The sequence below is a fragment of the Saccopteryx leptura genome, chromosome 9 (genome assembly GCF_036850995.1).
Source record: "Saccopteryx leptura isolate mSacLep1 chromosome 9, mSacLep1_pri_phased_curated, whole genome shotgun sequence".
NCBI lineage: Eukaryota > Metazoa > Chordata > Mammalia > Chiroptera > Emballonuridae > Saccopteryx > Saccopteryx leptura.
Window position 1 is genome coordinate 3,850,103 of NC_089511.1, and position 15,868 is coordinate 3,865,970.

A 15,868-nucleotide genomic window follows, 5' to 3' on the forward strand; every position below is an offset into this window, starting at 1 on the left:
GGACCTGGCTGCAGAGGGCTCTGCCAGCCCCTGGCTGTGTAATCTTAAGCATGACGCTCAGCCTGGCCAGCCTCAGTTTCCCCTTCTGGATAATGGGGAATCACAGTCAGTAGACTGTGTGGAGCGGCTTTGTGACTTCGTGGGAGAGTCTGTGTAGACTCGTACTGAGCCTTTGCCACGGGCCAGGCCCTGCTCTCCCTGTTACTGTCGTCTTTGCAGTGACCCAGCGAAGCCTGCACGGTGGCCTCCCCCGTTTCAGGGACGGGGACAGGGACAGGGAGGCTGCCTGCGCTCTGCCGAGTTCACAGCTGCTTCAGGCAGCAAAGCGTGGGCTCGAGCCCAGGCGCTCTGGCTCCAACACCTGTGCGTTTAACCACCGTGACATGAGTAGAAGCAATAGTGATGATAATGATTATTGTCACTATTACTATTATTACTATTAATTATTAGGCTTGGGTGACCTTCTAAATCCTAAAAATGGGAAGGTTATTCCTTCTACACCCAGGAACACTGGCACGTGGAGAGATCAGTCCAAATGAGCCGACAGGGGTGGGAGACTTGCAGGGTGGGGGACGTAGCAGGCGCAGGGAGGGGAGGGACACCCAGCGCTCTGGTGGCCCCCTGGGAGAGCTCCGGAGCCCCTGGGGACCCGCGGAGGCTGCAGGGTGGGGGACGTAGCAGGCGCAGGGTGGGGAGGGACACCCAGCGCTCTGGTGGCCCCCTGGGAGAGCTCTGGAGCCCCTGGGGACCCGCGGAGGCTGCAGGGTGGGGGACGTAGCAGGCGCAGGGTGGGGAGGGACACCCAGAGCTCTGGTGGCCCCCTGGGAGAGCTCTGGAGCCCCTGGGGACCCGCGAAGGCTGCAGGGTGGGGGATGTAGCAGGCGCAGGGTGGGGAGGGACACCCAGAGCTCTGGTGGCCCCCTGGGAGAGCTCGGAGCCCCTGGGGACCCGCGGAGGCTGCAGAAGCCGGGCCCTGGCTCGCCACGGATACAGCGCCTGACCCACCTTCATGTACTGCCGGATCCTCTCCGCCGCCGTGAAGTGGGCCTCCACCTCCGAGCCCTTCCGGACCATGGCCTGGAAGTTGATTGCCAGCTGGGAGGGAGGTGACACGGCCCGTCAACTGGCTGCCCGGGCGTGGACCCGGGCCCTCCACGTTTCTGGAAACCGTTCACTGCCACCCCCTTCCCCGAGCGCTCCTCAGACCTAGAGTTTCCCACAGAAAGGAGCACCCCTCTCCGGTGCCCCTAAGTCCGCTCCCGAGTTTGGGGCAGCTGTACGGGGCAGCCCTGGGCGAGACTCCCACTGACATGCCCCCTCAGTGCACCTCGATGCCCAGAGAAGCCCGGAACCAGCAGGGGGAGCCCCCTGGGTGCAACCCTGACCGATCTGGGAAAGCAGCTGGTTGATGAAGGCACCTGTCTCTCAGCCTTCGGGGGACAGCCCTGGGAGCACCCTACACGCTTCTCAGGGGACCCCAGTCGAGTCAAGCGCCGGTGACCTGGAACCGTGGTCTGAACGACACACTCTCACGGTGGGGTCCCTCCTTCCCTGGCACCGTTCTGCCCACTCTGTCCCGTTTCCCAGAAACATTTCCAAATCATCTGCCTGCACCCAAGTCCTCAGGGTCCGCCCGCCCGCAGGGGAGCCCAGGCTAAGAGGCGTCTCAGGGACTCCCAGGAATTGCAGGCACCACAGATGAGGACACCGGGGCCCAGAAAGAGGAAGTGACGTGCACAGAACCCCTGGGAGCTGCAGGGTGCGTGAAGTCAGCGAGGTGCATTCGACCAGAGGAGAGCGTGCGTGCTGGGGTCACGGGGCCGAGTGTGGGGGCCTGGGGCTCAGACTTGGTGCGTGACGGCGGCAGGGAGCCCCCGGGGGTCCGACAAGGCAGTGGCGTGAGGAGCCCTGAGCCCGGAGCTCACTCCACCGAGAGGGTGGAAGGCGGACGGGAAGGGTTCTGAGGTGGACGGAGGGGGGGCAGGCTGGGAGTCGTTACCCTGGACACAGATGGGGCCGGGCCGGCTGACACGGAGCAGAACACTTGTGTTCTGCAGCCAAGTCAGGCCTCCGGGCAGAGTCCCTCGTTAGCTCCCGGGGTGACAGAGGCCAGGGAGACCTGTGTGCACACAGCACTCGGGAGACAGGGGCCCTGCCACCCTCCCCTGCACTGGCTCAGGACAACCTCTGTCCTGCCATCAGCCAGGGCAGCTTCTGGCCTCAGTGACTCGGGTCCCCATTGTGCGGCACCTCCCGCAGCGTTCTGGAAGGCGCTGGAGCAACTGTGCACTGGTGTGTGTGTGAGTGTGTGTGTGTGAGTGTGTGTGTGAGTGAGTGTGAGTGTGTGTGTGTGAATGTGAGTGAGTGAGTGTGAGTGTGTGTGTGTGAGTGTATGTGTGTGTGTGTGTGAGTGTGTCTGAGTGTGTGAGTGTGTCTGTGAGTGTGTGTGTGTGTGAGTGTGTGTGTGTGAGTGTGTGTGTGAGTGAGTGTGAGTGTGTGTGTGTGAGTGTGTGTGTGAGTGAGTGTAAGTATGTGTGTGTGAGTGTGTCTGAGTGTGTCTGAGTGTGTGAGTGTATGTGAGTGAGTGTGAGTGTGAGTGTGTGAGTGTATGTGAGTGTGTGTGAGTGTGTCTGAGTGTGTGTGTGTGAGTGTATGTGAGTGTGAGTGTGTCTGTGTGTGAGTGTGTGTGTGTGAGTGTGTGTGAGTGAGTGTGTGAGTGTATGTGAGTGTGAGTGTGTGAGTGTGTGTGTGAGTGTGTGTGAGTGTGTGAGTGTATGTGAGTGTGTGTGTGTATGTGAGTGTGTGTGTGTGTGTGAGTGTGTGTGTGAGTGTGTGTGTGTGTAGGCAGGACTGTGTGTCAGAGAGAGGCAGAGAGAACGGACACACCTGTCGCTCACTCGTGGGGACACGAACTCTCAAGCCCCCCGTTTCCTCCGTGTAAGTCAGGGACGGGAACAGCTCCCACTCATGGAGCGTTTATCCTGGGTGTTCACCGCGCACTGACCCCCATGTTTGCACACATGCCTCACCAGTCTGTGATTTATTATCCCCCTTGTACAGGTGGGAAGTCCTAGGCACGAGGAGGATAATATGCTTTCCCAGAGTCGCCCTGCTCGTGGTGGCAGAGCCCGGGCTGAGCCTGCACGCCCCGGACCACACAGGCTTAACCACTTCGCTGTGGCCCGTGGCCCGTGGCCCGTGGCCCACGGCGAGGACGCAATGGAGCAAGCCCCAGCATGTGTCTGGCTCAGCGCCGGCTCGGGCCCGGCTCCCAGTAAACCGCACGACAGCCACACCAGCCGGCTGTCTGAGGGTGCACACCGCCCAGCCGCCTGCAGGGTCTGTGCCTCCGTGGGTCCTGCCCCCGGGGACGTGGGAGAGGAGGTATGTGTGCAGACAGGCACTGCTGCGGGCTCACCAGGAGCAGCAGCCTTTTCTCACTCAAGGGCAGGCGTCAGTGTTGGGGCACACGGCTGTAAAGCCAGTTAGAGAGAGAGTCATGCGAGCAGAGAACGGTTAGCCACCGCTCCAGGGGAGGGGGACCCTGGGACATGCAGCCAGGGTTCCCGGGCAGGGGTTGGGGGCTGAGGGGCCGGCCTCTGGCCTCACAGCCCCGCAGGGACAGCCCTTCTGTGGAGTCTGGGGACGTGGACCTCGACCAGGCAGTGCCCCTCCCCCCAGCACCCCGGGGGAACGCGCACTACCTCATCGGGACCCCCCCTAGGCAGCCTGTCTTTAAAACTGGATTCCCAGACCCCACCCAGCCTGGACCTGACTCCACGCTCTGCAATGGGCCCAGGCTGAGCAAGCCTGCAAGGACTGGGACCCCTCCCTTGTCACCAGCCTCCCAGATCACTCAGAGAAGTTAGACAGCTGGGCCAGCGTATGAACAGGAAGGTGACTCCAGCCAGGCCACCGAGGGGTCAGTGCTCTGCCTCTGGCTCTAACGCCCTGTCCGTTCCAACAACTCCTTCCCCTCTCTGGGCCTCAGTTTCCCCACCTGCACAGAAGAGGGTAGGGCTCTGTTGTCTGCAGGTTCCCCTTCAACTCCAGTATTCTGTGACCCCAATCACTGCCTTTAAATACAGACTTCCCAGCTCAGAGGTGACAAGGAAACAGGCAACTTCAGAAGGCCACGCGCGTGGCTCCTGAGGTGACGAGTGGCCCAAGCCCAAGGTGTAAGGGGAGCCCGTGGGCCCCCCCTGCGGGCCACAGATGGAGCCTGCCGCCTGCACCCCTCCTCACCTGCAGGATGACGCTGATGACCATGGCTTTATAGGAATGGGAGGTAGAGGAATTGTCGAAAGCCACAAACAAGGCCACGGCCAAGGTCACCAGGTTGGTGATGAGCTCCACCCTCAAGGCCACCCACCGGTTGGCAGACAGAAACATCAGTATGTAGTTACTCTGCATGTCGGTCAGCTTTTTAAACCTGAGGGAGAAAGGACGGCCCGAAAGCCACACGTCGGTCACGGTTCCCCAGGGGCCACTCGGGGTGCTTCCTCCAGCGTCCAGCTCCCCGCCGCCTCCAGCACAACCTGACTTTCCTCTGGGGGCATTCCTCCCCTCCCCCTCTCTCAGCCGTGGAGTTGACCCGACCCCAGACCGAGGAGTCGACTCTGAACGACCCGGCCCTGGGACTGGTTCAGGGGTGGGTACGTGACCCTCCCTGGGCCAAGCAGAGCGAACCAGCACCGGGATCTGTGCGTGAGCAGAGGCAGGGACCCCTCCCTGTCCACCTCCGAGCGGGGGGCTGAGTCTGCCTAGCTCACTGCTGTGTGTCCCCTGCAGGTGCTGAGCCCCTGAGAGGCTCTCAGTGTTGACTGCACGAAAGCATCGCTCAGGGACCCCCGATGTCTGCACAGTCCCAGAGAGCGGGTGCCATGGTCGACCCACTGTACCAACTCACCAAGCACATACCCTCTCCCATGCCCACACCTGACTGGGCTCAGAGGGCAGCTCAGACGCCACCTCCCCCTGGGAGCCTTCCCTGACCCCTCCAGCAGACCACCTCGCTCCCCTCTGAACTCTTCTGGCATTCTGTCTGCTTCCCTGTGCTGTCTGTCTGTCAGAGTCACGCCTGGGTCATTACAGCCCTGTCTCCCATCTTCCACCAGACTGCGGGCCTGGTGTCCGTCCGTGCAGACCACGTCCGATGGTCTTTCCATGTAGCTAGTCTCTCTGGCACCGTGCAGCCCCACAACCATCACTGCGAGTTGTTTCAACAACCGGGTGGAAGGCAAACCCATGGGTACGAATAGTAAAGGAAATTTGTTATTTAGAAAGCTCTGTTCCTTCTTATTTTATGAAAATGAGATACCTGTTTAGAAATGAAAGAAAAAAGAAAACATGGAAAAAGCGCTGACCTGCCTGACCAGGCGGTGGCGCAGTGGATAGAGTGCTGATCTGGGATGCTGAGGTCCCAGGTTCAAAACCCTGAGGTCCCTGGCTTGAGTGTGGGATCACTGACATCACCCCATGGCCGCTGGCTTGAGCCCAAGGTTGCGGCTTGAGCAAGGGGTCATTTGCTCAGCTGTAGCCCCCCAGTCATGGCACATATGAGAAAGCAATCAATGAACTAAGGAGCCACAACAAAGAACTGATGCTTCTCATCTCTCTCCCTTCCTGTCTGTCTGTATCTCTCTATCTCTCTCACTCTCTTAAAAGAAAAAAAAAGTGCTGACCCAGGGCTACTTCTTTCTATAAATTATATTAATAGAGGTGTGCTCCACCCATAGGGGTGTCGGGGTCACAGTCATTTTCTGTGTCACGCACACGTTATTTTCATTTTCTCATAGGTGTGGTCTCCCAGAGGAGGCTGGAGGCTCAGAGAAATACACGGGGTAAAGCGAGGTCCTCTCTGACCCTTCTGCAGAGGACACCGGTCTCGGGGCTCCGCTCCCGCTCCCCCCGCCCCCACCCCGGTCCCACCACGCTGACACGGCCGCACCCACTCGCTGACGAAGTGGTGGGTCTTCCCGTAGACGTGGATGGAGCTGAGGCCGCGCAGCGCGGTGAGGATGTGGGAGAACAGGGAGGAGCGGCTGTAGTTCTCCAGCCTCTTGAGCACGTTGCTGGCCCTCTTGAAGTTCCTGCGGCGGGGAGGGCGGGGCGGAGGGCGGGGCGGTGACGCGGCCCACCCGGGTCCCGGCTGCGCCCAGCCTCAAACCCCCACCTCGCGGAAGAACCCACGCACGTGTAGAAGACGAGGGAGACGACGATGATGCCCACGCCTATCAGCAGGATGAAGGGGGACACCACGCTGGAGATGACCAGGGTGACGATCACCACCAGGAACAGCAGCAGGAAAGCTTCGGCCACGATGGGCAGTAACTGGTCCAGCTCGTCCAGGTCCCCCGTGAAGCAGTTCAGGAGCCGGCCGGCGGGGGTCGTGTCGAAGAAGCTCATGGGATAGCGGGAGACCTGGGGGGACAGGAGGGGACATGACCGGCCTCGCTGGGACGTGCCCGGCCCTGACGCTCCGGAGAGGGGCGGGGCGCAGCCTGGCGGGCAGGGCCGCGTCCGGGAGAGGCGGTGTGGAGCCCCGGTTCACAGCTCGGACTCCGGGGTCAATCTGCTCCGACTTCTCCACCTACTGCTGGGTGACCTCGGGCAAAGTACTTAACTCCTCTGAGTCCCAGCATCCTCGTTCGTGGGAGGGGGATGGCGATCACGCTTCACAGGATGGTGGTGACGCGCGTATAACTCTGTGCCTACACTGAAATACGTGTAAAGGTTCTGTGGGTTGCATCTCAATAAAGCTGTTATTTATGGAGGAAGGGAGGGCTGGAGGGGAGGGGGGAAGGGAAGGAAGGAGGTAATATACAGAAAGCTGGGAACAGAACCCCCAGGGACTCAGTCTGTTATTGCTAGCTCTTACTATTTCCCGTGACGGGACCCTGTTCACTCAAGATCACCCGAGCTCAGCAAGGGCGATTCCACCGCGATGCCACGCGACTTGCCGTCTCGGGTGGCATTCCACCACGACGGCCCCTCCTCCAGGGCGGATTCCCGGCTTGCTCTCTGAAAGCCGTGGGCGGGAGGCCCTTTGAAGAGTGTGAAGCGCGTTTCACTCTCACCATGGCATCCGGTCCAGCGTCCCCTTGACGGACACGGAGACCGAAGCCCAGAGGAGGGACAGCGGCTTACTGATCTGCTCACAGTCACCCCAGTTGTTAATGGTGACACCACGGCCACACCGGGCCTCCCAAGGCCACCCGCCCCAACCCCAGCACAGCCACGGGCTCCACAGAGCGTTTCTGAAGGCTCCCAGTGCTAACCTGGGGACCAGCCGACCAAACGCCTTCGTCAAGTCTTGACGGCAGGAAAAGCCACAAATAGAAGTTAGCAGCCTCTGTAGCCAGCAAAACTCGAGAAAGGAACGGAACAGGAGTGCGGGGAAGGAAGTGCCTTAGGGTGCCTCCTAAACAGTAATCATCTGAGTCAGGACGTGTGCCGTGCGGCACCTGCTGCCGGATTCAGCGGACCGGGTACGGCTCACCGACATACACACGCTCTCTCAGGAGGGGCCCGATCACGAGCTTTCTTGCCTTTTCTGCCTCCAGTTCTCTTTCATCTAATCTGCGGACTCTGTCACATGTGTGAGCAAAGGCAGGAAGAACTGTCATAATCACTTGGAGGCACCAAGGAGCAAAAGGACCGTCCCCTCCAGGGCCCTTAGCGCCCATGGGTACCGGCAGGAGGTGGGGGGGGGGGTGGGGGGGACAGGGAGAGAGGGGCTGGAGTGGAGCTGAGTTCCCCTGTGGTGGGGGAGCCAGCTTTGTGGGAGCCCTCCGTCCCTCAGTGCTGGGGACAGAGGGTGGGGAAGGCGGGGACGCAGGGCAAGGCTTTCTGGTTGCCTCTTTAGTATCAAAACAACCTGTTTTTGCCCTGGCCAGTTGGTTCAGTGGTAGAGTGTCAGCCTGGTGCATGGAAGTCCCCAGTTCAATTCTGGCCAGGGCACACAGGAGAAGCGCCCATCTGCTTCTCCACCCCCCCCCTCCTTCCTCTCTGTTGTGTCCCTCCCCCCCCTGCCGCAGCCAAGGCTCCATTGGAACAAAGTTGGCCTGGGCGCTGAGGATGGCTCCATGGCCTCTGCCTCAGGCACTAGAATGGCTCTGGCCGCAACGACCCAGATGGGCAGAGCATTGCCCCCTGGTGGGCATGCCGGGTGGATCCCAGTTGGGCACATGCAGGAGTCTGTCTCTCTGCCTCCCCGCTTCTCACTTCGGAAAATTACAAAAAACAAAAACCTGTTTTTGTTTATTGTTTTCACAGTTGAGCCAATTTCCTCGGAGATTTGTCCTTTCCTTGTGGTTATTTAGAACTACAAAGGCAACTTTAAAATCAAGAAAGCCAAGGAAAAACTAGACAGAAAATATTTTTAAGATGAGATACTGTCTCAACATTAAAATACGAGTAGTTATTTTGAGGCCTGGACACTGATATGTCTGGAATCTCGAGGTGTGGAGGCAGAGCCCCAGACTCCGTCCAGAGGGTGCCACCATCACAGGCCGGGCGGGAACAAGAGCCAGGCCTGGGGGAGAATCTCCGTCCCCCGCCACGCCACTGTGCTTGCCTGCCACGTGGGGAAATGCCTCTGGGGCACCCTCCAACACGCACACTCTTAATGTCGACACAGTGCGCATTTGTTCTGCGCGCGTGATGGGCACCCTCCTCCCCGCCTGACAGCCCCCACCTGACCCTCGGAGCCCCAGCCCCCCTGAGCTCCACCCAAGTCCCCGCACGCACTCTGCTTCTGTTCACCGCCTAATCTCACACTGGCTAACTCCGATTTCTCTTTCAGGTCTTAGCAGAGGCCCCTTCCTCCAAGAAGCCTTCCTGGACTCCCGTCTTCTCGTCACCCGCCCATGCCGAGGTAAGGCGCCTCTTGCGTTCTTCCCGCCCGGTGTGCCCACATCTCGGGGGGGGGGGGAACTTTGCACACTGCACCAAAACAACCCACTTTCTTGTCCGTCACCCTCCGTCGATCGTAAGGCCACGGCGGCCCAAACCACATCTGCACTGTGCACTCACCGCCGTGAGCCCAGCGCCCACCACAGAACCGGACACACGCTGATAACTGATACGTGAGAGAGGGCAGCCATGTTCCCACAGTGTTGCTGTATAGCACAGCAGCGCGATACCATGGACAAGTGGTGTTCTGACCAGGACACCCAGTTTCTCACGCAGAAACGTGAGGATACTATCGGGGGACGCAGGGCCATTGCAAGCAACTCTATTGGGAGAGTGCACAGCTAACAGAGGCCAGGCTCCCTACGACCATCGACCCCCCCCGTGAGGGACTCTGGAGGGTCAGACCACACCCCCAGCCGCAGGGAGCTTCAGTACAACCTCTCCGGCCTGCCCGTATCCACCTGGCGACAGTGTCCACCTGCAGTGGTGGGACACTCGGGGAAAGGAAATACCGTGGAGACTGTAAACAGACATACGACACCAAGGGTGGACTGTGGACTTCAGTTAATAATAGAAGGACCCTGGCCGGTTGGCTCAGTGGTAGAGCTTTGGCTTGGCATGTGGAAGTCTCGGGTTTGATTCCCGGCCAGGACACACAGGAGAGGTGCCCATCTGCTTCTCCACCCCTCCCCCTCTCCTTCCTCTCTGTCTCTCTCTTCCCCTCCCTCAGCCAAGACTCCATTGGAGCAAAGTTGGCCTGGGCACTGAGGATGGCTCCATGGCCTCTGCCTCAGGTGCTAGAATGGCTCTGGTTGCAATGGAGCAACACCCCAGATGGACAGAGCATTGCCCCCTGGTGGGCATGCCGGGTGGATCCATTCAGGCATATGCAGGAGTCTGTCTCTCTGCCTCCCCGCTTCTCACTTCAGAAAAATACAGATTAAAATAATAATAATAATAATAATAATAATAACAACAACAACAACAGTAGGTCCATCTGGGCTCATCCGTGGTAACAGATACCCCTCACCAATGTGACATGTTGCTAACAGGAGAAGGCGGGGGTGGTGAGGGGCGTGCGAGGACCCGTATCCTTCCCAATCCGTCTTTCTGAAACCAGAAACTGCTCAAAAAGGAGAGTCTGGTATAATTTAAAAAGAAGAGAAAACGGGGCCAGGTCAGGCTCCGCGGGCGCCAGGCCCGTACCTTGCTGAAGAGCTTGTTGTGCAGCGCGGTGGACGCCCTCCTCGTGACCGCGGTGAACACCGCCGAGGAGCAGACCCCCAGGCAGGTCAATGCCAGGAGGCTGAGGCCGAACACCATTTCGTACCAGGACAGGAGAGGGTTGTCCAGTATGTCCCCCGGGTCGTCGGCGGTTCCGTTGCTCGCTTGGCTGCTGTTGGTCTTCAAGAGAGAGTGGGGGATGGGGGGTGGCCGCATGTAGACGGGGTCTGTGCCCCCCACACCCCGTTCTTGGCACAGCGATCCTAGAACCCGTGGGGTTTCCTAAACGCTGGGGAGCGAGGAGCATCTTTTGTTCTGATACGTGGCTTCGAAGACCCTCGAAGTCTCTGGAGCAATGGGAGAGTCTTTGTAGGCAAGGACGTGGCAGGGGGCTGGGGCTGGCCTCAGGGTGGGGGCTGGTCACCAGGAGACCCCGAGCCATGAGCACACACTGGAACCTTCCGCCACCCCACCCCCCATTCTGCAAGTCGGAGAGAGGGGCTGGAAATTACATTATAAACTGCACGTGCCTATAGGACGAAGCCAGACTCCCACGTGGACTCTAGCGGCTTAAGGCATGTGGGGGGGGGGCAGCCCCTCAGTTAAAACGCTTGCTGAGAAAGCTCAAGCGCTGCTGTGGAGAGGTGACGAGGGTCCTAGCCGACCCCTGGCCCGTCCCGAGTGCCCTTTCCTGCTCCGGGTCTACAAAGGGCTCTGGACAGTGAGTCTGTGTCTAGGACAAGTCAGAAGCACACCTCTCTCTCTCTCTCTCTCTCTCTCTCTCTCTCTCTCTCTCTCTCTCTCTCTCTCGGACCTGAGAACCATCCCCTTGGAATGTAACCGTTGCAAGGATGGCGCCCCCGCCTGGCAGTGTCTGCGGGAGGGTAGACTCTTAACTTCAGGACCCTGAAGACACAGCCTTCTGGACCCGACACCCCCCCGAGGGCCTGGACCCGACCCCCCCCCCCAGGGCCTGGACCCCCCCCCCCCCGCAGGGCCTGGACCCACCTCCCCCCCCCGCAGGGCCTGGACCCACCTCCCCCCCCCCCGCAGGGCCTGGACCCACCTCCCCCCCCCCCGCAGGGCCTGGACCCACCTCCCCGCCCCCCCCCCCGCAGGGCCTGGACCCACCTCCCCCCTGTAGGTCTCACTTCTCTGACCGGATTCAAAGGGGCCACCGCCTTCCCTGCTCCCTTGTTCTCCCTCTAAAGTGCCCAGCTCGTCTCCACGCCGGTCAGAATGGCTTGGCACTCAGCTCTTTCCCTGCCCGCGGCCGCGGCTGCAGAAGCCCTGCCTCCCCGGCCCTCACCGAGTTCAGCACGTGGACCTTCCCTGTGGCCTCCCGCCCGCCCTCACCCCCTCCGCGGCGGGGCCTGCTCTGAGTCACGCAGAGCGAGGGCAAAGGAGAAAGGAGAGCACCCCGGGAGCTGTCTGGGGACAGAAACCCCGTGGTGTTGACCCCGGAAGACGGCAGGGTGACAGCTCGTTCTGGGAACGCTGGTCAGAGCCGGGATGGGGGAGCCACGGAAGCCCGGCGCCCGCAGGTGCTCCCTGGCGCCCGGTGCCCTCTCGGCGGGGCAGGCCCTGGGCCGGCCGTGGGCACCATTCCCAGCCCGTGCTCTGATCCTCGAGAGAAGCCACCCCACGCCGCGCGCCCACAGCAATGCGCCCCGCCCACCGGGGCACTCACCCCGGAGCCCTGCCCCAGCCAGTGGCTCAGCCACCACGTGTTGAAGGTCAGGAGCAGGACGAAGGCCACCATGAGAAGGAAAACCGAGGCAGAGACCACGTACCCTGGGGAAGGAGAGGAGAGGGGACCCTGTGGACAAAGCTGTGCGTCTACCCCTGGCCCTTCGCTCCCCCTGACCCACATCCATCCGCCTTGGACACCCCAAAGGGAACGAAAGAACTGGCTTCTGAGGTCAGAAAGCCCTGAGTTCAAATCCTGGCTGTGCTACTTTCAAACCACGTGACCCTGAGCAAGGTCCCAAAGGACAGTGACCTTCTACTTCCTCAGCTGTGAGGTGGTGACGGCAGCCCTGCCAGCCTCCAGGCCTGCCCTGAAGTCGGCACGAGGTGACACGGGTCCGGCACCCACGCCCAGTGTCTGGCACCCCAGCCGTGTCCTAGAGAAGGGAGTTCCTTACACAGGTCCCAGGCGTGCGGTTTTCAGAAGAACCCCAGCCGCCTCGTGCGTGGTGCGTCCCCTCGTGTGCGACGTGCCGGGCACGGCACTAAAGCTCGTGCATTATCTCTGAGTCGGGAACTCCTGTCCCCATTTACTGAGTCTCCGAGGGGTCAGGGGGCACCTGACACAGGGTCAGCACCCACGTCAGCGAAGAGTAAAAAGTTGTCCCAGAGTCAGAGTGACTCTCAGAAATCTCTTAAGTGACTCAAAAAAAAACAAAAAAAAAACCCGCAGAATCCTGTGCTTGGCTATGGCACGTTTGTCTGATATTGTACAGCGACATGGGTATGGGTGGGGCGACCTGCACCACTTCAGAGAGCCAGCGCTCTGACACTTCGAGTGGCCACCGTCTCCAGGACTGCACTTGACTACCGTCCAGGTAAAAGTGTCCCCGGGTTCTGACAGGCAGCGAGGCTGAGAGTTCCCACTCTAGTCTGTTCCCCTCGGGGCCGCTATGAATTCAACTCAGTGGATTTCACAGCTTTCAATTATGCGCTTTGAATTATGCCGAAATGCAGGGTCCTGCGTGAAATGTATTTTCTCGTGTCTGGTGTCCTGATGCTTTGGGCATGGGGACTTTGGTCCAGGAGAGACAGCCCTTCCCCAGGTCAGTTCGTCCCTAGGGATGGCCAGCAACTCCCGTGCACGCACTTTGGATACGCACACCAGCCCGCTCACAGCCCACCCTGCCAACTATCTCATTGTTCACACTCACACACCAAGCCAATATCCCCCCCCTGCCTGGAATTTCCCAAAGGCCAGGCACCAAACCACTGGGAACACTCCTATCACCCAGAGCTCCTCTCCCCCCCGCATTGAAATGATTCAAAGCATCCGATCCTAAGCTCACTCAGTGTGCCTGCCCTGCCTTTCCCATTCTTTCCCATGAAAACCCCAGTAAGGGTTCTGGGCTGTCCTCTCCCTTCCCCCACCTCTGCCTCTTGATCAACCCTGGTGCCTCCCCAACGTGGCTCTACATGGCATGGCCTGCCCGCTGAGTCTGGGGCTCTATGAGTATAAACCTCTTCCTGCGTGACTGTCGTGTCGCTGTCTGCGTGTCTGACCATACCTGGCCAGACAGACCTCAGGTACACTGTGACACAAGGACCTATGGAGACAGCTCCCAGCACCGACCATGGAGGGAGAGCTGCTACAACCCAGTGTGGCTGCGGTTGTGCAAGGTGAACCGTGTGGGGCGTGACTCCTTCGGGCCTCTGGACCTCCTGTGACCTCCCACCTTCTGATCTGTCCCAGCCTCAGGGGGGAGGGCTGGTTCCAGAGAGCCCCAGGCCGGGTGTGCGGCGGCGGGCCGACTGTACCTCCAGCTGCCTGAATGTAGTGGTGGTAGACACGCCAGGTCAGGGAGCCTTTCTCCATCTCCTCCTTCTTGGTGAGCTGATTGTCCAGGCCTGGGGCAGGGGAAGGAGAAGGACACAGTGTGCCTCTCAGTTTCCTTCCAGCATCAGGGGCATCCCTGCCAAGCCTCCTGCTCCTGGCTGCCGCCTCCTCCAGCTCTCTCTCCTTCTGGCCACGGTGCCCCCCAAACCTGACCACCAGCAGGTTTTCCACAGAAGACTCTAGACTCCAGCGTCTGGAAAGGGTGTCCATGCCCAGCTATTCAGTAAACCCTGGGGGGCCCAGAGTCCCCCAGCACTCGGTGGGGAGGCGAGGGTAGAGGAGAGGCAGCTGGAGTGCTCTTGGACCAGCGAGCTGGGTTCCAGAGTTGTTCACCACGATCCTGTGCAGCCTCAGGCCCATCGCTTAACCTCTCTGTGTCCCCCTCTGTCAACTGGCTGGCCCATCACTGGACGGCGAAATGTTTTGCAGCACTACGCTTCTGAGACAACTTCGCCGAAACAGCGGTGACGCCAGTGTGGGCAGATTCTTGGCCACGAGCAGAGCAGGGAGACCGGTACCCAGAGGCGCCAGGGGACGCTTCTGACGACAACACAGGAAGTCACAGCGGAGAACGTCCCCAGGCAACCACCTGCTTCTCACAACAGCGCCCCATACCTCCTGGGGGGTGGGGGAGGTATGCTGCTCCTGGGACTCAACACGAGGCTGGAACTTGTTCGGGTGGGTTCTCTTTAGATAGATCCTGCCCCCGCTCCTGAGACCCCGTGTCCGCGCAGGCCTGGGGCTCCAACCGTGCTTCCCGCACTGTGATCTACACCCTTTCCTTCCCATTTTTCTTCTGCCCAAGTCAGTGTCTGACTTTCGCAGTTGAAGACGCCCTTCGTGATGGGAGGTCTCCAAGGTGCCGGGCACCGTGCCGGGCTCCTCTCTGCCCGACCTCATCGGACCTCCACGGCAGCACCACCAAGTCGGCGCTGTTCCCTTCTTCGCTTCTGCCAGTGGGGGCTCAGAGAGGTTACGTTGGTTGGCCAAGGTCACACAGCTTTGGAAGCAGCAGGGCCGGAGCGCAAAGCCAGAATTGCTCTTCCCTTGTAAAAAGGGAGGTCTTCCTGTCCTGCGGCCCCGTCTCAGACGAGAGCAAGGCCACGAGCATCCGGACGCCGAGGACCGGGCCCAAGTCGTGTCTGACTTCAGTCCCTTCATCGTCCACAATCACGTGATGAATGAAAGTCCAGTGCAGAGTTTTCCATTTATGCCATTTCCAGCCAAAACCGCTCCCATCCTACTTCTGCCTCTGCACCCCCCCCCACTGCACCCCCCCCAACACCCACTTCCTGTCCCCCGGGCCTCCTGACCAGCCCATCCCACACCCTGCGGGTCTCGGCTCGCTGGGATCAGTAGCCTGGACGTGGGAGGTCCAGCGTTCCCAACAGTGAGGGCTGGGGCCCAGTCTGGGGCCCAGGAGGACATGGAGGTGCTGGCCCGGCCCTGTGTCCCCAGCACCCTTACCAGCAGTGTCACCGACTGGCTCTTCCTGGCTGGTGTCCTGGGCCTGGCCTTCCTGAGGCTCTTCAGCTGTCTGTGCTGTGTCCTGAAGCCTGCCCTGGGGGCAGGGGGGGGGGGAGAAGGAGCGGGGGCGGGACAGTGAGCACAGGGGGTGCCCCTCCCCACGGGGAGGGTAGGCAGGGGGCGAGCCTTGTGGAGGGGTGCCAGTCACCTGCATGGCCATCTTGTGCATCTTCTGGATGAGGTGGGCATAGTGCCCTTTTCTCTGAATCAATTCGCGGTGAACGCCCTTTTCACAGATTCTCCCGTTTTCCAGCAAAACGATCTGGTCACAGTGCTCTAGATACTGCGGGGTCAGCAGAAACAAGGCTTTAAGTCAACACACAGAGAGCTGTCCGACTTCACTATTCAGAAGGAAGACGTAAGTTCAGATCACGATATAATATTATTATTCGTTTCCAAGTTGGTAAAAAACAAACATTGGACACGCCCCCAGGTGTGCGTGGTGGTTGGAAGGAAAGGGAGCCCTCCTACCCTGTGGGGGGGGCTGCGGGTAGGCAGAACGCCTCTGGGCCACGATTTGACAATATCGAGTAACACCCAAGATGTCTGAAGAACACGAACCAACAATCCAACCCTTCGCACGCTTTCCTGGAAACTCGCAAATGAGCACGTGGA

The 15,868-nt window shown here is 60.2% G+C and overlaps 1 protein-coding gene across 4 annotated transcripts in view; it reads right to left on the bottom strand.

Annotated features, from left to right (window-relative positions):
- ABCC11 (ATP binding cassette subfamily C member 11) overlaps positions 1-15,868 on the bottom strand; it is a 57,818-nt gene that overhangs the window by 7,283 nt on the left and 34,667 nt on the right. For 3 of the 4 annotated variants that reach the window (XM_066349592.1, XM_066349589.1, XM_066349590.1), the window contains exons 16-24: positions 15,402-15,536; positions 15,194-15,287; positions 13,648-13,737; positions 11,831-11,934; positions 10,123-10,320; positions 6,197-6,423; positions 5,955-6,092; positions 4,246-4,432; positions 1,006-1,095 (exon numbers count right to left, since the gene is read on the bottom strand). In XM_066349592.1, the coding sequence (XP_066205689.1) occupies positions 1,006-1,095; positions 4,246-4,432; positions 5,955-6,092; positions 6,197-6,423; positions 10,123-10,320; positions 11,831-11,934; positions 13,648-13,737; positions 15,194-15,287; positions 15,402-15,536 (1,263 nt within the window). The remainder of the gene's footprint in view (positions 1-1,005; positions 1,096-4,245; positions 4,433-5,954; positions 6,093-6,196; positions 6,424-10,122; positions 10,321-11,830; positions 11,935-13,647; positions 13,738-15,193; positions 15,288-15,401; positions 15,537-15,868) is intronic. The other variant, XM_066349591.1, reaches the window with a different exon arrangement.